Source organism: Bubalus bubalis, chromosome 12 (assembly GCF_019923935.1).
Source record: "Bubalus bubalis isolate 160015118507 breed Murrah chromosome 12, NDDB_SH_1, whole genome shotgun sequence".
NCBI lineage: Eukaryota > Metazoa > Chordata > Mammalia > Artiodactyla > Bovidae > Bubalus > Bubalus bubalis.
Genome location: NC_059168.1, coordinates 35,977,338 through 36,003,276, shown reverse-complemented (window position 1 = coordinate 36,003,276; position 25,939 = coordinate 35,977,338). Strand labels below are relative to the sequence as shown.

At 37.9% G+C, this 25,939-nt stretch overlaps 2 protein-coding genes across 7 annotated transcripts in view; one reads left to right on the top strand and one right to left on the bottom strand.

The window, feature by feature from the left end:
* ASB3 (ankyrin repeat and SOCS box containing 3) overlaps positions 1–25,939 on the top strand; it is a 122,363-nt gene that overhangs the window by 11,743 nt on the left and 84,681 nt on the right. For 4 of the 5 annotated variants that reach the window (XM_044925904.2, XM_044925905.2, XM_006044751.4 and 1 more), the window contains exon 2: positions 21,913–22,121. In XM_044925904.2, the coding sequence (XP_044781839.1) occupies positions 21,926–22,121 (196 nt within the window). In that variant the 5' untranslated portion in view covers positions 21,913–21,925. Of the gene's footprint in view, positions 1–17,446; positions 17,528–21,912; positions 22,122–25,939 lie in introns of those variants that run through there. The other variant, XM_044925903.2, reaches the window with a different exon arrangement.
* On the bottom strand, positions 7,054–17,378 carry CHAC2 (ChaC glutathione specific gamma-glutamylcyclotransferase 2). Of its 2 annotated transcripts, XM_006044754.4 has the most exons (3): positions 17,102–17,378; positions 11,254–11,289; positions 7,054–9,120 (listed from the first exon to the last, which is right to left on the bottom strand). In XM_006044754.4, the coding sequence occupies exons 1-3, from the start codon at positions 17,234–17,236 to the stop codon at positions 8,725–8,727; spliced, it is 567 nt and encodes a 188-aa protein (XP_006044816.1). In that variant the 5' UTR covers positions 17,237–17,378; the 3' UTR covers positions 7,054–8,724. The 2 variants fall into 2 exon arrangements, with proteins under 2 accessions (XP_006044816.1, XP_006044817.1); XM_006044755.4 differs by lacking the exon at positions 11,254–11,289 and having other exon boundaries at positions 7,566–9,120.

The window sequence follows — 25,939 nt, the reverse complement described above, 5'->3', positions numbered from 1 at the left end:
CTTCCTTAAGGTGAGTTGATTGTTTTTATCCTTTTGTGCTTTTGCCATTCCTCAAAAGTATTAAAAAAAAAAAAAAAAAAGGATTTTTGAGCTTTTTGTAAGTGTGCAGAGTGTCAATTGTTGGGCCTCACTTTACTGTGAAATGAAGAAAAGAGGGTGAAATGAAGAAAAAGAGCTGTTCTTCCTCCTCCCTGTGCCCATTTGAAGAAGGCTTTATTGAGCATGAAGGTGTTCTGATGCTTTCAGGATAGATGGTTAAATTAAAAAAAAAAAAAAAGTTGTGTTTTAAGCCTGACACCAGCTTTGTTGCTGCTGGCTTCTGTGTGTAGAGGAATGAGATAAAGGTTTGGTGTGTCCATCTCATATGGATGTTTTACGTGTCCCAAGCTTTGTCCTGCAGCCCCCTTCTGCTGTCGCTAGGTTTGGTTCTTCTCCAGACTCTGTTGGAGGCAAGGCTTCTGTGCGGCTGCAGCTTGCTCATGTGTGCGCATGCTCACCTGTGCACCTGCATGTTGGTTCTAGACTGCAGTTTTCTCTGTTCTTGCTTCACCCTCAGTATAATCCCCCCTGCTTTCTCTTTCCAGAATGCTTGCATGCACTTCAGTGGGACTTTGATAGGAAGTGAAAGAAAATGCACACATGCTTAGTTTGTCTTATATAAAGTAGGTAATTGATAGGTATTGTTGAATAAATCAGGGTTATTGAGAAAAATTGGGCAAAACATACTTCTTTTTAAATTAAAAAAAAGACTTATGACCTTAGAATACAGGTACTTAAATGAATCCTTTTTTCAAAAAATGTTTATTTATTTGGCTGTGCCCGGTCTTAGTTTCGGCAAGTAGGATCTTTGATCTTCCTTTTGGCATGTGAGATCTTTTATTGTGATATGCTGACTGTTTTTGCATCATATGGAATCTAGTTCCTGAACCAGGGATCGAACCTGGAACCCCTGCTTGGGAACTTGGAGTCTTAGCCACTAGACCACCAGGGAAGCCCCAGATAAATCCTTTTAATTCTTTTAACTTATCCTGTTTCAGGAAAGAATCTAATTGGGGTTAAAACTTAAAAGGTGGGGGCGGAAAGGAACCTGCCATCTCTCACTTTTCCCCCTACCAGAATTAAAGGGCTTAATTCCATTTTGTTCCTTTATAGTGCTCAGCACAGTGCTTAGCATGTTCTAGTAATCAGTGATAGTTAATATGTTCTTTTAACTTAAACTCTTTTTATCTCTTGTTGGGGATTAATATGTGTAAAGTACTTAGAGTAGATTTTCGCATTTGCAGTAAGTGCTCCATACGTGTTAGCTACTATTCTTTGCTACATGAACAGCTGTTTTTTGTTTTGTTTTTTTTTTTCTGTGAAGCTTTCTCTGATCTTTTTTTTTTTGCTTTCTCTGATCTTGTTAGTTTGAGTTAACAATTTATCTGTCTCTATTTTGCTTATATTTTATGTCCCAGTCCTTATGGTGAGTAACATTGATTTGCTTGCTTGTGCATCTCTCCAGCAAATGTGCTTCTTGATAGCTGGGAGCTATCTTTTTCTTTTTGTATTAATTTACTCTTTATTTTTGGCTGTGCTGGGTCTTTGTTGCTCAGCAAGGTTTTTTTTCTAGTTGAGGCCAACATCTGGGGACTACTGTTTGTTTCAGTGCGAGGACTTCTCGTTGAGGTGGCTTCTCTTATTGTGGAGCATGGACTCTAGGTGCAGAGACTTCGGTAGTTGTGGCTCTCGGGCTCAGTCGTGGCAGCTCGAGGACTCAATAGTTGTGGCGCATGAGCTGAGTTGCCCATGGCATGTGGGATCTTCCAGGACCAGGGACCTCACCTGCGTCCCCTGAATTGGCAGGGGAATTCTTAACCATGGCACTACCAGGGAAGTCCTGAGCTATATTATTTATCCAGGTAGTGTTGGTGCATAAGTTATTGTTTGCCACCTATCATTAGTCCCTCTTTTTTGCTGGGTCTTAATGATTGAGGAGGGTGGTGTGACTGGAGCATGGAGAGTGTGCATTAGTAGGAAGTGAAATGTGACAAGTATGTTGACACTAGATTGTAAGTAGTTGAATACCAGATTAAAGAATTTGAGCTTTATTTCATATGCTCTGGGAGGCATTTTCATTACTGACTAGATTAGTTCCATATTTTAGAAAAATAATTGTGAGTGCAGAGTATAGAACGTGATGCAAAGAAGACATAAGATTAGAGGCAAGAAGATGTAGGAAACTCTTGCTCTTGCTGTATTACAAGGTTCTTATTTTAGTTAAGAAATCTTACAGCTCATGCTTGAACGATGTCTTAACCAACACAAAACCTAAGTCACATCACAGATAACTTCAGGGCTTCCTTGCTGACTTAGCTTTGAGTTCTTATTAAGATCCAACCAGTCCATTCTGAAGGAGATCAGCCCTGGGATTTCTTTGGAAAGAATGATGCTAAAGCTAAAACTCCAGTACTTTGGCCACTTCATGCGAAGAGTTGACTCATTGGAAAAGACTGATGCTGGGAGGGATTGGGGGCAGGAGGAGAAGGGGACGACAGAGGATGAGATGGCTGGATGGCATCACTGACTCGATGGACGTGAGTCTGGGTGAACTCCGGGAGTTGGTGATGGACAGGGAGGCCTGGCGTGTTGCGATCCATGGGGTCGCAAAGAGTTGGACATGACTGAGCGACTGATCTGATCTGATCTGATATATGTTTTAATAATGCTAAAATTTAATAGAAACAAGGCACACAACTACAACAGTGAAAGTGCTGCACGCAACATGCCAACAAATTTGAAAAACTCAGCAGTGGCCACAGGACTGGAAAAGGTCAGTTTTCATTCCAATCCCAAAGAAAGGCAATGCCAAAGAATGCTCAAACTGCTGCTCAATTGCACGCATCTTATGTGCTGGCAGTGTAATGCTCAAAATCCTCCAAGCCAGGCTTCAACAGTAGGTAAACTGGGAACTTCCACATGTTCAAGCTGGATTAAGAAAGAGCAGAGGAACCAGAGATCAAATTGCCATATTCGTTGGATCATCAAAAAAGCAAGAGTTCCAGAAAAACATCTACTTCTGCTTTATTGACTACACGGAAGCCTTTGACTGTGTGGATCACAACAAACTGTAGAAAATTCTCAAAGAGATGGGAATACCAGGTTACCTTACCTGGCTCCTGAGAGATCTGTATGCAGGTCAGGAAGCAACAGTTAGAACTGGACATGAAACAACAAACTGGTTCCAAATTAGGAAAGGAGTACGTCAAGGCTGTATATTGTCACCCTGCTTATTTGACTTATATACCGAGTACATTATGTGAAATGCCGGGCTGGGTGAAGGACAAGCTGGAATCAAGATTGTTGGGAGAAATATCAGTAACCTCAGATATGCAAATGACACCACCCTTATGGCAGAAAGCGAAGAAGAACTAAAGAGCCCCTTGATGAAAGTGAAAGAGGAGAGTGAAAAAGTTGGCTTAAAACTCAGCATTCAGAAAAATAAGATCATGGCATCCAGTCCCATCACCTCATGGCAAATAGATGGGGAAACAATGGAAACAGTGACAGACTTTATCTTTTTGGGCTCCAAAATCACTGCAGATGGTGACTGTAGCCATGAAATTAAAAGACACTTACTCCTTGGAAGAAAAGCTATGACCAACCTAGACAGCATATTAAAAAGCAGAGACACTACTTTGCCAGCAAAGGTTTGTCTAGTCGAAGCTATGGTTTTTCCAGTAGTCTTGTATGGATGTGAGAGTTGGACCATAAAGAAAGCTGAACACCAAAGAATTGATGCTTTTAAACTGTGGTGTTGGAGAAGACTCTTTCCCTTGGATTGCAAGGAGATCCAACCAGTCAATCCTAAAGGAAATCAATCCTGAATATTCATTGGAAGGACTGATGCTGAAGCTGAAACTCCCAATACTTGGGCACCTGATGTGAAGAACTGACTCATTTGAAAAGACCCTGATGCTGGGAAAGATTGAAGGCGGGAGAAGGGGACCAAAGAGGATGAAATGGTTGGATGGCATCACCGACTGGATAGACATGAGTTTGAACAAGCTGTGGGAGTTGATGTTGGATAGGGAAGCCTGGTGTGCTGCAGTCCATGGAGTTGCAGAGAGTTGGACATGACTTAGGGACTGAACTGAATTGAACTGAACAAAACTACATTTTAAAAAAATTGTGAAAATATTCATTTTCTACAAAAGCCAATAATTGGTGATGTTTTAAACTTGTTTGTTGTGTTTTCTATCCATTGTTCAACATTTAATGTGTACTGTGTGCATGGAAGTAATGTGGAACAAATTTTTTTTGTTTGGGAAAGGAGATGAATTGTTTTTCATACATTAAATTTGAGGTGTTTATATAGCTCAGCTGGAAGTACCTTACATAGATGTATGAGTTGTAAAGAGTTTGAGGAAGTAGACTAGTGATCGAAAGTTTACTAAGGATGGTAATCAAAGCCTAGGACTCTTATCAGTTTGCATATCTGATAAACAATAGTCAAAGATGTAAATAGAAATGCAGCAGAAGTGTTGAGCTTTTTTGCTTTGCAACACTCTGCCACACTTCCTTGTATTTCTGTTTACGTCTTTGACTATTGTTTATCAGATACACACACTGATCGAGGGATATCATTAGTGTCTGATGCATCAGAGTTGTAAAGAAAGATGAAGACTCAGATCTTTGGGTGGAATCAGAAAATCATTGGAGACCAGAGACTACACGGAGTGGGTGGAGAACAGCAGAATAAAGTTAGATCGGAGGGACATTTCCAATAAGGAAATAAAAAAAATCTTGTGCGTAGTGTGATTTTATTTTAAAGCCTTAGAAATTCATAAAAATAGATTGTTAGGGAGTTCCCTGGTGGTCCAGTGGCTAAGACTTTGCGCTCCCAATGCAGGAGGGGCTGGTTTCAATCCCTGGTCAGGGACTAGGTCCTACATGTAGTACCTAAAGATCTGCATGCTGCAACTAAGATCCGTTGCAGCCAAATAAACAATAAATATAAAAATACAGATTGTTAAAAGCTGAAAAAATTCACAGAAAATATAGTTAATTTTTGTTGAAAAAAATAATTGGAATATCCTATTTTGTATGTAAATTTTTATGTGATGTGATGAGAAGGAATTTTAAGTACATTTATCATATAACTGACTTTGAAAGAATCAGGGATATAAATTATAGGAGTAAGATGCTTACATTGATATTCACAACTACTCCAGTTACAATTTAAAAAAAAATTTGTTTTTATGAAAAAGATAAATTAATATGATAGAATAAAATTTTGACTATTCAGTGTTTTAAAATCAGTCTTGAAGGAATAGATCACGTTCATGCTTTCAAATATTCAGTGTTCACATCACAGCAAACTTGATTTCCCTAAATGATAATAACTTTTTATGTATGGAGATGGTATCTAGACTGTGCTTACAGTTCTTAGTAGATTGAAGAGTAACTGTTATTTATTTGGGAGTGGGGAAAGGAGATATAGTGGCCTGGAGCAGGAGGAGAAAGATCTACTTTAATATCCTCTCCATTATACAGATTTTTATTAAAATTTTCTTTTCTCAATATAAGGTTTATACTCATACTTTTCTTGAATTCCTAAAATTTAACACCTAACTAAGATTTGCCTCTTGAGAAATTATTATGCAGGTCAGGAAGCAACAGTTAGAACTGGACATGGAACAACAGACTGGTTCCAAATAGGAAAAGGAGTACATCGAGGCTGTGTATTGTCACCCTGCTTATTTAACTTATATGCAGAGTACATCATGAGAAACGCTGGGCTGGAAGAAGCACAAGCTGGAATCAAGATTGCCAGGAGAAATATCAATAACCTCAGATATGCAGATGACACCACCCTTATGGCAGAAAGTGAAGAGGAACTCAAAAGCCTCTTGATGAAGGTGAAAGAGGAGAGTGTAAAAGTTGGCTTTAAACTCAACATTCAGAAAATGAAGATCATGGCATCTGGTCCCATCACTTCATGGGAAACAGATGGGGAAACAGTGGAACAGTGTCAGACTTTATTTTTTTGGGCTCCAAAATCACTGCAGATGGTGACAGCAGCCATGAAATTAAAAGATGCTTACTCCTTAGAAGAAAAGTTATGACCAACCTAGATAGCATATTGAAAAGCAGAGACATGACTTTGCCAACAAAGGTCCGTCTAGTCAAGGCTATGGTTTTTCCAGTGGTCATGTATGGATGTGAGAACTGGACTGTAAAGAAAGCTGAGCGCCGAAAAATTGATGCTTTTGTTGGAGAAGACTCTTGAGAGTCCCTTGGACTGCAAGGAGATCCAACCAATCCATTCTGAAGAAGATCAGCCCTGGGATTTCTTTGGAAAGAATGATGCTGAGGCTGAAACTCCAGTACTTTGGCCACCTCATGCGAAGAGTTGACTCATTGGAAAAAAACTGATGCTGGGAGGGATTGGGGGCAGGAGGAGAAGGGGACGACAGAGGATGAGATGGCTGGATGGCATCACTGACTCGATGGACGTGAGTCTGAGTGAACTCCGGGAGTTGGTGATGGACTGGGAGGCCTGGCATGCTGCGATTCTTGGGGTCGCAAAGAGTTGAACACGACTGAGCGACTGAACTGAAGATTTGTTCTCTGAGGACTGAGTCTGAGTTATGTGTGATGAGGGGAGAATGAGAGAGACTGCTTGGGAAGGGAGGTCCCAGAGCTATAAAGAGACTTGCGCTTTTGCTAACAAAAATAACTTTTGCTCTAGATAGCTTACTACCTTTATGATAGATTCTTAGTCACTTGTGGGCTCCAGACCCTAGCTGCCAATTTAGTATTGTTTATCTTATCCATTTTAGTTATGTTTCTCCCCATCGCAGTGGAAATGAATGTTCCTGTTCCTGGGCTCTTTGGATCATGGTCTCCCTATAAATGTTGATGGTATATCACATGTGTATTTTCTAGTTAACTTCTATTAATAACTAAAAGTCTAGAAAGATACAAATGTGGCCCGATCCCAAAGTAATCCCTCTCCCTTGATATGTAACATGTATTAAATGGTAAAAGAATCACATTGGGAATTACAAATTTCTTTGGACTTAGGTTTATTTGTAGAATGAAAGGCTGAATCTCTGAATACATCTGTGTGATTCTGAGCTATGTATGGCATGTGACTCTTGGACAGGCTAATATTTGTGGGAATCTGTATACATCTATCAAAATTAATATCTCTATCTAACAAGCCACATATTATTTCATTACACACACAAAAAAGATGTAGGTTAGTAAAGATGTGGATTTTTAAATATATTGTAGACTCTTGCGCTTTAACAGAGACACGGACTTCTGCTTCTTACTGGATGTGTACTTGTATACAAGTTACTGTGAAAACAAGCTGAGAGGATGCTCCTGTGTGTAAAGTGCCTAGTACATCCTTATGAAATATTCATTAATGAATGTTAGTGCTTTTCTTGTTGTATAGGACAAGAGAAATGCCTTCTAGAAAGCTAATACTGAAAATGTTGGAAAATATTTTAAATTTTATATAGCTGACTAAATTACCAAGTAAGGTATTTATAACAAATTAAAAAAAAAAAACATGAAAAGGGCAGCTTTATTTTACATGAACAACTTTGGTACTAATTATTAGTTTCACATTAAATCTAATGTGATACTGAAATTCTTCTCATGTTGAAAGATTTTAGAGAGACTGCATGTCCTGTTGAGAAGGAAATCACTTCTAATAAGAACTGATCTGATTAGTCTGAATCAAGATTACTTTTGCATGTGTTAATTATACATGGTTCCTAGGTGGGTAGCATCATCACACTATTTAGTGGATACCTTTGTTAAGTGACAAGATGTAAGAAGGAAAAAAAAAAACTGTAGCAAATGATCAGGTAACACCACTTCTTACTTTAAAAAATTACAATTCTAAATGCCATTTCAAACAGCAAACTTTCATTATATATGTTTCTGTTAATTTGTAATATCAAAAAGCCTATCTTTTTTTTTAAAGTTTCAGTATAAGATTAATACAAATTGAATGATAAATTGTTAGACATAATTTGTATAATTTGTGCTTTTCTAGCTGAAAGGGTTTTTACTGTGTAGTCAAATACATTTATTCAAAAAAGGAGAGATACAGTACATTATAATTCCAAGGAAATTTTTATATTAGAATGCTAACTTTTTGGCTTAAATTGGAGTTTCATTTAAAATCTAAACAAAGAAGTTCACGATCAAGGCCAAAATCTTGTCTATATTACCATACATATCTAATTATACGTTATTTTAAGCTTATTTATTTTAAACCATGATTACAGAGTAACATATGGGAATATATTAAAGGCATAGTCTTATTATAATTACTGGACTTTTGGTCTAATTCTCCACAACTTTAAAATAGTATTGCAATATGAAACAACAGAATTGTATTTATTTAGATAAAAACAAGATCTGAACTGAGTCCTTCATTGTATTTTTCTAAAGAACTTCTCATGAGCAAGTATTCAATATCATATAGCTGGAGAATCATTCATTATATTATTGAAATGAATTTTTTCTTTAACTATATCCCAATATTTTGAGTATGTATGAGTTTCAGGCCAACTGCAATTAAACTATGAATTTAGATATTATCTTGACTACAACATTAAACACAACTAAGATTATCAAGTAAACATGTTTACAAATCATATTGCCATTGTGTAATGAAGCCATTCTCTGAAGATTAAAAGTTCTGCTTGTTTGGAAAAATCAATTAGGTCTTTTTATGCAATTGAAGTTCTGCTTTCCTTCTAAACGTTCCTTTACTAATTTTTCTAAAGAGAAAAGATGCTCATCTGCATCTTCTGGCACAAGGCTTCTCATAGAATTTGCAAGTTCAAAAAGATATTCTGTATTTTTTCCACTTGGACCAGCTGCATTAAAAATTTGTTCAGCGATGTCTTCCAGAGGTGCAGGACCAAGATAATTAGGATTATCACATGTTCCAATATATAGCAACACACTGAATGGTTCTGTTGTGGAATCTTTTGGATAAAAAATGACTGTTGTGGTCCTGTAGCCTCCTTTCTCTCTGAAATCAAGGTATGCTTTTACTTCTTCTTCCTTTCCTACTGGCAGTTTGTAAGCAACACCCCATACAGAACCCTGTTGAAAAATGAAAAGAAAGTTTTATGTAGTATTTACAAGGCTAAAATAGGTGAAGATAGATTATGAGCTAGAAGGTATCTTCTATATTCTTAGAAATCAGTGCAGTTTTGCTTCCCTTAATGTACAATGAAGAGGTATATACTAAATAATAAAGGAAATAAGCATTTTAAATTCTTCAATCTGAATAATTAATTTCCTTATATACAAGGATAATTATATTTGTTTAAATTTTTAAAATTATGTCTTTTAACTAATGGGACTTAAATGAAAAATATCAGATCTTCATTTAGTCATTAAAAATATAGTTCTAAATCTTTAATCCATAAGCATTTCACTGATAGTATGCTGAAACCCACTGGAGTGGGTTGCCATTTCCTTCTCCAGTGAATCTTCCTGACCCAGGGATCAAACCAACATCTGCATTGATAGGTGGATTCTTTACTGCTGAGCCACTAGGGAAGCCCTTATAATATATTAGTTGTTCCCTTGTTTGCAAAAAGTGTTCTATATTTTTTTTATTATTATTTTTGTTAACACTAAAAGCCATTCACTTTTATTAATAACCATGTATTGATTTCACACATAGTTGAAATAAAACCTTTTACAATCCATGGTATGATCCATGATTAAATACACATCAAAAGTACAGAGAAAGATATTCATTTTTTTATATAATGATGTGAGATTTGTGATTTTTACAGCTTACCAAACAAAGCCTAGGAAGCACTTAGCAAGCATGATATACACTAATTCCATGCCTTTTCCAGGAGGCATTTCTAATATGTTTCTAGGTTGCTGCTAAGTCACTTCAGTCGTGTCCGACTCTGTGCAACCCCATAGACGGCAGCCCACCGGGCTCCCCCCGTCCCTGGGATTCTCCAGGCAAGAACACTGGAGTGGGCTGCCATTTCCTTCTCCGAGTTCTGTATTTTAAAAGCTCTGTAATAAAGTAATCAACTATTAAGGCAATAGGTTCATTTATTTGTTCATTTCTTCACTGAGTAAACTTTCAAATATCCTCAGTAAATTACTCCATCCAGAATAGTAAATGGCAAACTCTTTGTCTAGGGAGCCTATGAACAGTGTCAGTAAAAGCAATGTACTTTAGCTGCAAAGATTTTTTGTAGTATCAATAAAATGTCTGTGATACAAGCAAGATTTATAGTTTGTAACACATTTTTTAGTTTCTTGACAACTTTTAATTATTAAACTTCAGGTTGCTAAGTATTTTGAATAAATTTACATTCTGTAGGAACAAAGTACCTTTTATTACCTCTAATTAGGAGTTTTAGTTACCAGTTTGGAGCCATTTTTTATGGATGTTTTTCCTAATGTAAGTTATGAAAGCATTTCATAATTTCACCATTATTCATCTGCTGTTGCTAGCTGCTTGATTTTTATTATTTTTGCTGCTTTGATTTTTATATATCAAAGATCTTTCTAAAGTTAAATACTTCACAATGTAAAATTTGGATCTCAATAAAATGCTTGAAAATATTTAAGAAACAGAGAACTATCACATAAGTAAGTTTTCTAGTACTCCATACTTTTTAAAAAACCTGTTGTGCTATCGATAAGATTAGGCAGTAAAGAAAGTGATAATTCATGACTGAGATTTTTGCTGAAATATTAGACTCCTAGCAAATGTGAGGAAAGCTTTAAGGCTTTCATTTAATTCTTTGTGTTCATCTGGCTGTCTGAGGGTTGGCTCCATTAATGTCAAAGTGAAGTCGCTCAGTCTTGTCTGACTCTTTGCGACCCTGTGGACTGTAACCCAGCAGGCTCCTCAGTCCATGGGATTCTCCAGGCAAGAATACTGGAGTGGGTTGCCATTTCCTTCTCCAATTAATGTCAAAGGAGACCATAAAATTCTCAGTCAACAAACTCATCAAGAAGGGAAAAATGAGACTACGCGCCATTGGCTTTTCGTTGTCTACCTTGAATTCTGCATCCCAACTTTTCCCAGCACGTAAGAAGATATACAGCTAATACAGAGAGGAATTTCTAGGCTCAGTGTAGTTCAAGTTATCTGTGATGACTGCTAATAAGATTTTACTGATTATTAAAACTGTGAAACATGTTAACACTTTATGATTAAAGACTATACAAAAAAGAATTATTATACCATACCGCAGGGTCTTCAACAAGAGTCACAACTCTTCCAGGCTGTTTTAAGAAAAGTAAAAAAAAAAAAAAAAAAAAAAAAATTTTTTCCTGAATTAAAGTTCATTAACTGAGCATTAGCAACTTACTGTTGACATGGAATATTTTAACTTCATTTGTTTATACTGAGCACTTTTTAAAAAGTACTTATTTTTTATGATAAATTTTAAAGAGAATTAAAAGAATCTATCTTATCCAAACTATCTTGGCCTTTTAAAAAAATTCTCTTAAATTTGTGTATAATAGGTATATTGTATTCACTTAGAACGGATATTAAAAAACACACCTGTGACTGAAATCAAAAGCAAAAGGAAGAAGCAACTATAATAAATATTCTTATCACTTTTTTCCTCTTCAGGGAATAAAGATTGCTATAGTGTTCCACTGAGGAACAAAACATGAAATTCCAGGGTACTTTCCTATAGAGAAGTGGTTCTCAAGTGTAGATAAAAATTACTTGGAGGTAGTTTCTGATTCTGTAAGTCTGGAACAGTCTGAGAATTTCCTTTTTTTTTTTTTTAATACAAGTCCTACCTCGTGTCAAAGGTTGTGTATTTATTGACATTAGTGAGAAAGTTGTAAGCCACAGCTTTACCTACTTGTATGCCTGCTGTGTGACACAGAGTGAACCTACACCATTCAGATATTTGTGCTATCCTTGTTTCTATTTCCCTCTAGTCTTTGTCCATTTGTATAGATAATTTGTAATCATGGAACACATGGAATTTTGGATTATGTTTTTAATTTAATTTTCCTGTTAGTCTTCTGATACTTATTAACAGGTGCATGACACTCTACCATCATCAGTGAGCTATAATTTAAACATCTTTGTACTGCTGGACATTTATATTTTGCTTTTTTTCTATTTAAGATAATGCTACAGTGAGGATACATATATTGATAAGGGGTCATGTAGGAATTGCCGTATTACCTTCGATTTCAAAGTGATTTTGGAACTATTTATTGAATACCTATTCTTTGTTGGAGAGACGATAAAACTGATTCTGGTTTTTAAAAGCTTATATTGTAAGTCTGGAATATGAACTTATTAACATATGAAATAGGTAGAGAATACTTAAGGGTTGTGATGTATGCTGTTTATTAAGTGAAGTAATAATTCTGAGTCTTGGGTGGTCAGAAAGAAAGACACAATTCTGAGTAAGGGTCTAGAAGCAGAATTAAACCAGGCCAAAGTGTCTGACTTTAGCAGAGGCTTCTCCATGAATGGAAGATGATTCAGAAAGATAACTGGAGAAATAGTCAAATTTGAAAGCTGAAGATTGGAGTTGAAATTGGGGGACAATGGAGAAAACAAGCCACTGAAATTTGGGAGAAACAGGAAATGAGGCGCTACTGTAGCACTCAAGTTAGTAGGTGACTGGCATGATAAAAGCAGATGCTTTGGGAAGATCGGTGTGTTAATTTGCTGTTCAGTCACTCAGCTGTGTCTGACTCTTTGTGACCCCCATAGACTGCAGCATGCCAGACTTCCCTGTCCTTCACCATCTCCCGGAGCTTGCTCAAACTCATGTCCACTGAGTCAGTGATGCCATCCAACCATCTCGTCCTCTGTTGTTCCCTTCTCCTTCAGCCTTCAGTTTTTCCCAGCATCAGGGTCCATCAATACAAGGATGTTCATGGCGGTAAAGTATATAGTATGCACATTTAAGTGGGAAGGAGGTAGACTGTGAACAAGTAGTGTTAGTGGTCTGTGGGACAAGCTGTGCTCTCCACCTTTCCTTGCTTCCCCTTTAACCAGCTTAGTCACTAATTCTTGGTAGCTTTATCTTCTGATTATTTTCTAAATTTGTTTTCTCATCATCCTTTAGTTTCCTCAGGGTTTTCGCTCTCTGTCTCCAGTTTGTTCTACATGGCCCTAGGTTGACTTTTTGTTGCAAAAATTGGGTTTTGAGTTTTCCTGTGCTTTAAATTTTTCAGGGTTATAATATTCTACAGAATAAAAATTCCTTTGCATGAGTTAACTACAAACCTCACTTCTTACCACTTTCCTTCTCAAGCTGTAATGAATTATTTATAATTTTTCAGTTCAGTCGCTCAGTCGTGTCCAACTCTTTGCGACCCATGGACTGCAGCATGCCAAGCCTCCCTGTCCATCACCAACTCTCAGAGCTTGCTTAAACTCATGTCCATCCAGTCGGTGCTGCCATCCAACCATCTCATCCTCTGTTGTCCCCTTCTCCTCCTCCCTTCAATCTTTCCCAGCATCAGGGTCTTTTCACATGAGTCAGTTCTTCTCATCAGGTGGCCAAAATATTGGAGTTTCAGCTTCAGCATCAGTCCTTCTAATGAATATTCAGGACTGATTTCCTTTAGGATTGACTGGTTGGATCTCATTGCAGTCCAAGGGACTCTCAAGAGTCTTCTCTAACACCACAGTTCAAAAGCATCAATTCTTGGGCACTCAGCTTTCTTTATAGTCCAACTCTCACATCCATACATGACTATTGGAAAAACCATAGCTTTAACTGGACGGACCTTTGTTGGCAAAATAATGTCTCTGCTTTTTAATGTGCTGTCTAGCTTGGTCATAGCTTTTCTTCCAAGGAGCAAGTGACTTTTAATTTCATGGCTGCAGTCACCATCTGCAGTGATTTTGGAGCCCAAGAAAATAAAGCCTGTCACGGTTTGCATTGTTTTCCCATCTATTTGCCATAAAGTGATGGGACCTTTACAAACATTCATATCTTTGAATATACCAGTGCCCAGAGTGGAATGGGCTTCCCTGGTGGCTCAGACGTTAAAAGAGTCCGCCCGCAATACGGAGACCTGGGTTCAATCCCTGGGTTGGGAAGATGCCCTGGAGGAGGGTGTGGAACCCACTCCAGTATTCTTGCCTGGAGAATCCCCATGGACAGAGGAGCCTGGTGGGCTATAGTCCATGGGGTCGCAGAGTCGGACATGACTGGTGACTAGGCACAGCACAGCATTGCACAGCAGAGTGGAATGCCCTTCTTTAGAATCCCTTGGATATCCTCCTGCCACTCTTTTTTTGTAAAGGCTTGGCTGTCTTTTGAGGCAACTTTGCAGCAGCTCCTTCTAAACTCTCATTGCACCTTTTCTCTTACAGCACTTATTAGGTATTGTTGTTTGCATAGGTGTTTTCCATTTATATGTGGGCGCTCAGTAGTAATTGTTGAAAGGGGAGAGGTAGTCAAGTCCTTGATGTAGGTGGTGACAATTGAAACAGAAAACAAAGAGCATATGTAGGGAATCATTAAGGGAAAATAGATGGGTCCCTTTGACTGCTTATGGATGAAATACACATAGACTATTGACACTACTGATATATTTACCCAGAAATATTTTATAAAACTTAAGCTGTTTGTTCCTATTATTATTGGGGAAACAATGTTAATTTGAAAGTGTACTTAAATTTTGGGGGGAGGGCATTGAAACTGAAGAAGGGGTCTTGAAAGGTGAATAGGATTGGAGGATGTGAAATATGAGCCATGTTGGGTCCTTTCATTGGGTAATGAGTAATGTTTCTGATCACCATCTAGAAATGTTAGAGATTTAGTAAATATTCATGATCATCTCTTGTGTTAAAATGTTTTCTCTTTTTGAAATTGAAATATATTCTTTCTGATGTGAACACTTTTTCACATTTAAATAAATCCTTAATTTGATAAAAAATTGCTAGTTTTGTTAGAAATAAATGAGATGCTTAATTAAACTTAGGAAGATATTAAAGTTTAATGAAGCTAAAAAGAAAGCATAATTAGGAAAGGAAGTAGGTTTGGCATTTTTCCTACAAATGTCACATTACAGTATGTAGAAATGAGTCCAACATTTGTTTAGTAACATCACATTTCATATGTACTGATGACTAGCTCACTAGGAGCTTATGTTGCTGTAAAAAACATAGTGCTATGTAGAATCGACATTATTCTGCTAATTTGCTAGGTATTTCTGTAGCCTTTTGTATTTCTGTTTGTCATACAGTTAATATTTATATAAGGCTTGTGCTCCATTATAATAGAAAATGTGAAGTAAAATAATGTTCTTTCTGCTAAAAGCAGAACAGTATATTTAGAAAATGTTTGATGCTTTAGGTTTTCCTTCAATATGCTAGGATGGGTTCTTTAAATAAAAATTGGTATCAAACTGTTAGCCATTGCAGCACCCCCACCCCCAACTTTCCTACCTTATATTTTAGAATATTTAAGTAAAAAGAGATATTGATTTTATAGCTACCTTCTTTAATATTTTATTAAAGACTCATGAATTGTTGTATTGACTTGGCAATTTCTTATCATCAGTTTGTTTTGACAGTGTACATAACTCAGTGTGCTGTGTAACAAACATTTTGGTTGAGAGTAGAGTACTGAAATATGCTGTTCTAACCATTTTCTTAAGTATTTAATACTTGGTTTTTTAAACTGAAGCCTAGTAAGGCATTCCTTTGCAGAATGGCAGTTTTAAGCTCTCAAATCTGACAACTCAAAAGGCATTTTATTTAACTTTAAAGTCTTAAATGTTATTTTACAATATTCTTGGAGATAGTTTGGACATGAAATCTCTTTTGGCCTGTAAATTTGCATTTGGTGGTAAATCACTCCCCTGTTTTCAAGTCATTGTCTACCTTAAAGCCAGATTCTTAATTTACCAACTCTAGTTGAGGTAGAATGGCTTTTTTTTTTTTTTTATGATTTTAATGCTGTGTCTCATTTATGAGCAGGTGCAAACTACAGCCTTCTTCTCTTCCCTTTTCCATGATGCAAGACTACAGGTATTTCTTTGGAATTAACCTCAATCTCTTTCTACATCTGATTTCTAGCATTTTAGATTTCCTGCTTTTGAGCCAGTATTAATTTTTTTTTAAAGAAAGTGGTAAACTCATATAATTCTTAGTATTTTAGACAACATATAAGCAATTAAACATTTTGTACTCTTTTAAAAGTTAGCTATAATAAGTGTTCAACTTATCCAAATTATTACCCAAAATTTAGTTTTCCTTATGGATTACTTGTCTTGCAGACAAAAACGAGGCTGATTTGCATAAGCAGTGAGCTGTTATTCTCTGTATTTACAGTGTATTAAGATAAATGTCCCTGCATAACTGACTGAAGAATGGATCAGAGAACTTAATTTCACATTTACAATTTAGAGGAGAACCACTGAAGAAAAAACATTAATGTTGGATATAGTATTGGTACTGTGCTACTTAGGTAACAAAGCCGGACTTAACTTCTGAAGTACCTGACAACCAAGGTGGTCAACATAAGTTCCTTTATAACCAGAGATAATTTTGGAAACTAGTTTTTCTGTGACCATAGGTGTCATAAAACCTTTGGAAAGATATAAAGAAATCCCAGAAATAACATGCACGTTTAAACTCAGACCAATGAAAATCTGGCAGAATGTAAAAATGCCAACAAACTTAATTGCTAAGAAGCTGAATTTACTAGTTGATTTTAGTATTTCAACTCCGTGGTGACAGGAAGGTTTATCTTCCCACCTTTTTGTGGCGGGGGTGGGGGTGGGGAGGGAGGGTAGCTGCCAAGAAATGGCAGGATCCCCTCTCAGCACGTTAGCCTTGTGGGAGCTTGTGCCCACGTTTCTTGCCTCCTCAAGAAGTAACTGCCGCCAGCATCTCCAGCGGCTTCAAAAGGACTGCCCTTGGTTTAGGATCCCAGAGTAGGGGGCAGGTGGCCGAGGAAGGTGCACAGAGGTAGCAGCAGTATCCTTAACCTACTGACCTTCGGCGGTGGGGTGTGAGTCCTGCAGAGCTGGACAAGGACTTGAGGAACAGTACTCCGGGGACAGTAAATGTGGGGGACAGGTTGCGCCTCACCTTGCCAGGAACTCCGCGGTGGTCGGTGCTGCCCTGCCAGAAGCGCCTGCTGTAGCCTGAGATATAGCCAACCAGCTTGTCCTGATAGGGGAAGTCCACCTTCCAGATGAGAGACCCGTAACCAAAAACCCACATCCTTCCCTTGCTTTTCCTCCGTGGTGGCTGGCGGTGGTGGCGGCGGCGGCGGCAGCGGCCGTCCCCTCTTCGTGGTCTCTGAGCTGCTGTCTTGGAGGTGCTGCCGGCAAGAGTCTACGACTTTCCGGACGCAAGAAACCGGCTGCGTAGGCGCAAAGCCCGCACTCCTTCTTGGGGGCGCAAAGCACACTGGGACTTGCAGTTCGCGGAACGGTTTCCTACTCTGTCTCAGTCAACGTTGTTATTTTGTCTCCTTGTTTAGGGTATTTGGAAGCATTGATTTCCTCTCTGGTAAGCAATGGATTTTTCAGCCGCCTCTGTTTATCACCCTACTTTTCCTGAGGTGCGTGTAGTCAGAAGACTACCGTACCCACAATCCTTTTAGTGTGGCTTTAAGGTTGGGTGTATTTACTTTTTTCAAATGGGAGGAGGAGAGAGAGGGTGGGTATCTTGGGTGGCGTGGTTTAGATACACGGAGACGAACTGTTTATGGGCACCTTATGTGGCACGTAGAAAGACATTTCTTATGCTTTGAAAACTGGATTTCTGCCCATTTAACAAGAGCTAGGGGAATGCAAGCTCGGATTGTAATCTGTATTTGACTTTATTTACATTAAAAAAATCTTTTTTACCTTTCACAAACAAAGTTTACTACAGAAGTTTTGTGGCTATGGAAGCGCTATCATTTCAGCAAAAACTGCTTATAAAAATTTTCTGTGTGAAACGATCTTAGTCATCTTTAGTATACTCAGAAACTCACTCAGAAAAATGTAGATAAATGTTTTTAGCTTGTGCATAGGCTTTGGAAGCCATATGTGGGACCTCCTGGGATCTGTGTACGTTTCTCTGTTGAAGAATTGAACAGATTTCATGAATTTATCCCGCAGGTCAAGTATCCTAAAAAACGTTTTGATCTTCAGGTTAGAGCTGCTGCTCGGAAATACTGTTCAGGAAGCTCACTTGGGCCATCAAGGCCATGTTTATGTATGTGAGAACAGAAGCCTAAAGAAATGCTTGTTCTTTTTTAATGTTTTATAGTCTTCAACTGTGTAAAAGAATACTAGAACATCCAGGTTCAAAGAGTATTATTTATACTCTTTAAGAAGTCAGCAGAAAAATGTCACAAAGAAAAACTTAATTTAAGAGTAACCAGGTCTTAACTTTCTTCAAATTGTGGTTTCACATTGCCTGGAATGGTTAGTTTCCCTCTCCCAATTTTTCTGAAAAATTTCAAACATACAGAAAAGTTAGAAATACAGAGTGTGGTGACCATTTATGTCCTCCACATGGATCCAATAATTAACATTTTGCCACAGTTGCTTTACCTTTTATTTCTCTTTATATACTTTTAAATCTGAAATGTCTGAAGCTGCTTGTGCTGTGACTTAACTGCTAAAATAATTCTAAGAATAAGGACATTCTCTTAATAACCAGAGTGCCAATATTACATCTAAGAAAATAAACAATAATTACATCATCAAATATTTATTCTGTGTTCAGATTTCCTTAATTGCCTCAAAATTTATTTTTATAGCTGATATTTTACCAGTTTAGGTCCAGCTGAGGTATATTTATCATACATATTTGTTAGTACATTATATGTATTTTCTTTGTATTCTCTTTTAGTCTAGAACATAGGTTTTATTGAAAGAGATCTTTATTTATTTGCCTTGGTTGCACACATGGGCTCTTCAGTTTTGTTGAGACATCCAAAATATTAGTCACAGCATGTAGGATCTAGTTTCCTGAGTAGGGATTGAACTCTAGCACCCTGCATTGGAAACTTGGGATTTTAGCTACTGAACCAGCAAGGAAGTCCCTAAGTAAGATAAACAGTTTATTCATGTTAACTTGTTGTATTAAGGGTTGAAGAGAATGATCCTGCTATTATAGTACATTTCTTTTGGACTCTCTTTCTCTTAAGTGCAAAGATATCCAGTTCTGTTAATTTTTTTCAGATTACTGCATATTAATCTGGATCTATTAACAGTATTTGTAACTGTGAGAAAAGCCAGAAGGGATGCTTACTTGTTTTTACTTGAATGCTGTTTTTAATGTCTTTGGAATAGTATTCTTGTGTGTGTGTGTGTGTGTGTGTGTGATTTTCCTATGTAGAAAAAAAAGTTTTTTTCTCTTAGATGAATATGTTTATAAATTGTCCTAAAATGTGTGATTTGTTCTTTTTTGTGAAACTTGGATGTAATGGCCCTCGCTACAAGTAGTGTGGTTCAGAAATGTACAGTTTAGCATTCAAGATTCTCCATAATTTGGCTACCTCTGTAATCTCAGTTTTCTACTGTGTACCTAATCCTTCCCAAGTGAATTGATTGCTTCCTTTACTCTCTGGACCTTACTCACCCTTGCTTGTTCATTTCCATACTTTTGGTTATGTTTTTTCCTTCTGTCTAGAAATGCTCTTTTGCATGTTATCTCAGTGTCACAGCCTCCCTTATCTTTTAGGTACAGCTTGAAGTAGTTTTCCCCTGCTTGACTACTCATGACTCTCTATCTATACTTCTCTTATGGCGCTTTCTGTTTTCTATTTTGAATCACATATATTTATTGTTTCTGTGAGATGGTACATAACGAGATAGAATCTATGTCTTTGTGATCTTATATGTTCCTTATTGCTGATCATTTAATTGGTGTTCAGTAAATAATTATTAACTGAATAATTAAATGTTCTGTAGTAGTAAATATCTTCACTTTCTTAGTAATGGACCAGTTGATTCAATCAGATTAAATCATAGCTAACATTAGCTCTCTATAGAATCAGTTCCTGCAGATACAGTTTTAATATTTAAATATGACCATTGTGTGTGTGCTCAGTCGCATCTGACTTTTCGTGACCCCATTGACTGTAGCCTGCCAGGATCCTCTGTCCATGGAATTTTCCAGGCAAAAATACTAGAGTGAGTTGCCGTTACCTGCTTAAAAGGATCTTCCCAACCCAGAGATTGAGCTGAGTCTCCTGCATGTGAATCCTGCATTTGCAGGCGCTTTCTTTACCTCTGTGCCATGCCACCTTGGAAGCCCCAAATATGACCATGCTACTACTGCTAAGTCATGTCAGTTGTGTCTGACTCTGTGCGACCCCATAGATGGCAGCTCACCAGGCTCCCATTCCTGGGATTCTCCAGGCAAGAATATGGAGTGGGTTGCCATTTTCTTCTCCAGTGCATGAAAGTGAAAAGTGAAAGTGAAGTGGCTCAGTCATGTCCAACTCTTCGCGATCCCATGGACTGTAGCCTACCAGGCTCCTCCGTCCATGGGATTTCCCAGGTAAGAGTACTGGAGTGGGTTGCCATTGCCTTCTCCAAAATATGACCATGCTGCTGCTACGTTGCTTCAGTCGTGTCCGACTCTACGCGACCCCATAGATGGCAGCTCACCAGGCTCCCATTCCTGGGATTCTCCAGGCAAGAATATGGAGTGGGTTGCCATTTTCTTCTCCAGTGCATGAAAGTGAAAAGTGAAAGTGAAGTGGCTCAGTCATGTCCAACTCTTAGCAACCCCATGGACTGCAGCCTACCAGGCTCCTCCATCCATGGGATTTTCCAGGCTAGAGTACTAGAGTGGTTTGCCATTGCCTTCTCCAAATATGACCATAGATACGTTTAAATTTTTCTAGCAGTACAAGAAATACTGTGTATGCTTACTTTTAACCTCTTTGCTCAAATCCACCTTTCTGATTAAATTATTTAGAATATGGCTGTAGAAACCTTTTTACCCATACTGGACTAGACATGTTAGCGTTTCCTGAACTACCTCCTAAGATCTTTAGAAAAACTGAAGGAAGGATGAAACTGAAGTGTTACTGAGAAAGGGCTACCCCTTGGGAGATAACCATTGCCCTGAAATCCTGGGTCTTAGCCCAATCTGCCTCATAGCTTGACTAACAAGAAATTGTCTTTGTAAGAGTCACATTCTGAGCTATACAGGACACTGACTCCAGGGGAACTTGAGATGAACTTTGAAGGGAGATTGTGAGAAGAGGGTAGTAATTCTGTGAAAAACTTTCTGGGCTGGTTTAGAAAAGCTGAACCCATCTCTTTATGATGCTCTTTGTTCATTTTAGCATATTCGGTCAGTGGGGCTGTTTGATCAAGGAAAGAGAACCTGAGAGTTTCGCTCCTTCTGGAAAGGACTTGCAGGTGCAGAAAAACTAGAATTACTGCTTATTTTTGTTCTTTAAAAAAAGTCTTTCACTTCTTTCTGTTTTTTTTGTGTTTAGCTTTTTCCTGTAAAGGGCTATGAAATTAATTCTTGAAGCTGAATGTTACTGGTAGTTAAATGGCCATCCCTACACAGTAGAGTATACATTTGGGGTTAACTGAGGGCCTTACGCTCTCTCATCAACAGCATTCCAATGACTGTATTTTGTTGGAGTCTGAATGGAAGAAGAAGGCTGCAGGAAAAAGTTGTTCAGACAAGGAGTGATAGAACACTTTAAACTCCCTTGATACCTTTAATATGAGCACTCTAAGGAATCCTACCCCAAACAGAGACTTCCTGGTTTAGTCTAGCAGAGGTGATGACATGACAGGTTGCTATCTCTACCTCAGGCTCTTCCTCAGCACTTATGTAATAGATGCCACAGATCAGCTGTGATCTTTTAATATTTAGGAGTACAGTATTTATTGATGATAGTGTTTTCTTTCTACCTTGTTTTGTAGATTGGTCAAAAGAATGGATTTTACAGAGGCATATGCTGATACATGCTCCACGGTTGGACTTGCTGCCAGAGAAGGCAATGTTAAAGTATTAAGAAAACTGCTCAAAAAGGGGCGTAGCATTGATGTTGCTGATAACAGGGGATGGATGCCAATTCACGAAGCAGCTTATCACAACTCTGTAGAATGTTTGCGGATGTTAATTCGTGCAGGTAAAGTTAATTCACCGTATGAAAGGCTGGACTTACAAGCTGTATTAATAAAAAAAGTGGTAATACATGACTTACTAACAGTAATATTTGTTTACCTTTCTGTAGTCATACAGTGACTGCCTCTGTGTTATTAAGAATGGTTAGATTGCCCACCTTGAATTATGTAAGCATGGTGTTTCAGCTACACATCTATAAATGTTGTCCTTTATATGTAGGTGCTTCTGCCTGGCTGATTTTTCTTGCTAAGCTAGGTGATATGGCAAAAGTATCTGCTGTTTTAATTTAAGTATTTGGTAGTTACTGGTTATGTTTATTTTTTATTCTTTCTCCAAAGAAAAAGAGCAGTGCTGCTGAAATTGAGGATGTGAGTATATTAGTCTTTTTTAGAAATACTTTATGGTTTCCTTAATTTTGGGACTCAGCAATTAGTTTGCTTTTATATTTAATGAGATACAGAAGAGAGCGGGACGGACAAGATCTCTGCTTTTATGGTGTTTTTAATCCTGTGAGGGTGGGAACAGACAATAAATACCTAAGCAGTTAAACAAGATAATTTCAAAAGGCGAAAGTGTTGTGGAAAAATAAAACAGAGTAATGGGACAGAGAGTAATCATGTACATCTTTTTCCAGCTCTGTATTTGATTGACTTCATGCTCATAGGTTGTGATCATGCTCATAGGTTGAGGTCAGCTATGTGGAAGTGTTTTTACCCCAGAACTCAGCCAGTGCTACAAACCAATACCATAAACTTTTTTTTCCTTCTCCCTCTGAGCCAGTTACACATTTGCCAGCACACTGCTGAGTGAAGAGCTCAGTAAATGAGACTAAGCAAAGAGTTTGACACTTAGGAAACAGGGCATGGAAAGAGAGCTAATGGTGATTGAGCCCTGCTTTGTGGCAATCATTGTACTAGGTGCTTGATTTACATTATTTATCTAATAAATACAAAGCTGCTATTGAGGCTTTGTTATACCCATTTTATTGTTGAAAAGATCAAGCAAGGCTTAGAGAAATGGACTTGTCAAAACTTATATAATGAACTAGGAAATTTGACTTGAATCCTTTTCTCTGACTCATGTTTTCCCACTATAGCATGCTTCCAGTGTTTAATCAAAATAAGCATTTTTAACGTTCAGTTAATTTAAACTGAGATTGAACATAACACTCCATGTTATGACATTTGGTGCACTGTTTACGTTTCATTAATCATGGAAACTCAGATTTTTCTTTTCTTTATACTTACCAAAACCAGGCATAGCTATTCAGAAGGTAGTCTTTTAGGGCTATAGCTCATCAAAATTACTGATTTCCTCATGGATTAGAAAGAAAATAATCCTTACAGTGTTTTTGGCTTGGCTTTTTGTTTGTTTTGTTTTAAGGGATGAGTGATAGGAAGGCTAAAGTCTCTAAAAATCATGATGCAGGCAGTTTGTCATGGTTGCTTTTTAAATCACATGTTCTAGAGTCTTATAGTTGAACGTTTAAAGGTACTAAAAAAATAAGATTTATGACTCAAATTTTAAAATGCATGTGTTCAGAATTTGTTTGAAGTTAATTCTATAGCTTGAATTCCCAAACTATCTCCGGTGACAAAGGCATGGATTTGAATATTTGTTTCTGGTTAAAAAGCTCATTCTAGATACACTGTTATCTCTTTCTACATCAGTGTTTCCTTTTTTTCTTTTTGGCCACTCAGAACGTGGGATCTTAGTTTCCCGATCAGGGATTGAACCCACACCCTCTGCATTGGGAACAAGGAGTCTTAACTATCGGAGCACAGGGAAGTACCCCCACATCAGTTTTATGTTATAATTTTTTTTTCCTTTTAGCTGCTGAATAAAATTAAGCATGCTTTTGACTTAATATGTTTGAACTGGCTATGTAAATCATTTGTGTTTTCTTTTAGAAATTAAAAATACCATCTTCATTGTTAATGACTGTTTTTTTTTTAGACTTGATGTTTTTAGAGGATAAGATGGCCACCCATAGTTAACATAGTTGATATAAAGGTCAAATAAAAATCTCTTGCTATTTTTATTAGAGTTCACTATTATGAAATAAATTTTGGATAAATCTAATTTACTTGCAATATATACACAAGGATTAGGGTGGACTCATTTGAAAAGACCCAGATGTTGGGAAAGATTGAAGGCAGGAGGAAAAGGGGACGACAGAGGATGAGATGGTTAGATGGCATCACCGACTCAATGGGCATGAGTTTGGGTAAACTCTGGGAGTTGGTGATAGACAGGGAGGCCTGGTGTGCTGTGGTTCATGGGGTCGCAAAGAGTCAGACATGACTGAGCAACTGAACTGAACTGATGAAGAATTTCAGTAGTACGTGAACTGTGAACTTCCAGATGTTCAAGCTGGATTTAGAAAAGGTAGAGGAACCAGAGATCAGATTGCCAGCATCCGCTGGATCATTGAAAGCAAGAGAGTTCCAGAAAAACATCTATTTCTGCTTTATTAACTATGCCAAAGCCTTTGACTGTGTGGACCACAACAAACTGTGGAAAATTCTGAAAGAGATGGGAATACCAGACCACCTGTCCTGCCTCCTGAGAAATCTGTATGCTGGTCAAGAAGCAACAGTTAGAACTTGACATGGAACAATAAACTGGGTCCAGATTGGGAAAGGAGTACATCAAGGGTGTATATTGTTACACTGCTTATTTAACTTACATGCAGAGTACATCATGAGAAAAACTGGGCTGGATGAAGCACAAGCTGGAATCAAGATTGCCGGGAGAAATATCAATAACCTCAGATATACAGATGACACCACCCTTATGGCAGAAAGCGAAGAAGAACTAAAGAGCCTCTTGATGAAAGTGAAAGGAGAGTGCAAAACTTGGCTTAAAACTCACCATACAGAAAATGAAGATCATGGCATCCGGTCCCATCACTTAATGGCAAATATGGGCCAACAGTGGAAACAGTAACAGACTTTATTTTTTTCAGGGGCCAAAATTACTGCAGATGGTGACTGCAGCCATGAAATTAAAAGTCACTGGCTCCTTGGAACAAAAGTTATGACCAACCTAGATAGCATATTAAAAAGCAGAAATATTACTTTCCCAACAAAGGTCTGTCTAGTCAAACCTATGTATAGATGTGAGAGCTGAACCATAAAGAAAGCTAAGCGCCAAAGAATTGATGCTTTTGAACTGTGGTGTTGGAGAAGACTCTTGAGAGTCCCTTGGACTGCACAGAGATCCAACCAGTCCATCCGAAAGAAAATCAGTCCAGAATATTCATTGCAAGGACTGATGCTGAAGTCCAATATTTTGGCCACCAGGTGCGAAGAGCTGACTCATTTGAAAAGACCCTGATGCTGGGAAAGATTGAAGGTGGGTGGAGAAGGGGACGACAGAGGATGAGATGGTTGGGTGGCATCACCAACTCAATGGACGTGAGCTTAAGTAAACTCTGGGAGTTGATGATGGACAGGGAGGCCTGGTGTGCTGCAGTCCATGGGGTTGCAGAGTTGGACATAACTGAGTGAGTGAACTGACTGACTGACTGATGGAGAGAAGAAACAGGATTTTCAGAGGGTAGGAGCATGTATATGACTTGTTCTAGCAGGTGGTGACATTTTTGGTCTCAGTCTTCTTTGAGTTTGGTTGTTCTGTATGGTTCTGATTCACTAACTAGAAAAATCCAACTAAAATGAAACAAAAGGTCTATATAACCTATTACTCACTTTCAGAAATGTTTTCTGAATTCCCCTGCCTCATCCCTTAAAGTTCGTACTTTATTCAGGTCCTCTGCCTTTTAAAGAAAGATTATAATTAGAACTTTTCTGAGTGATTCAA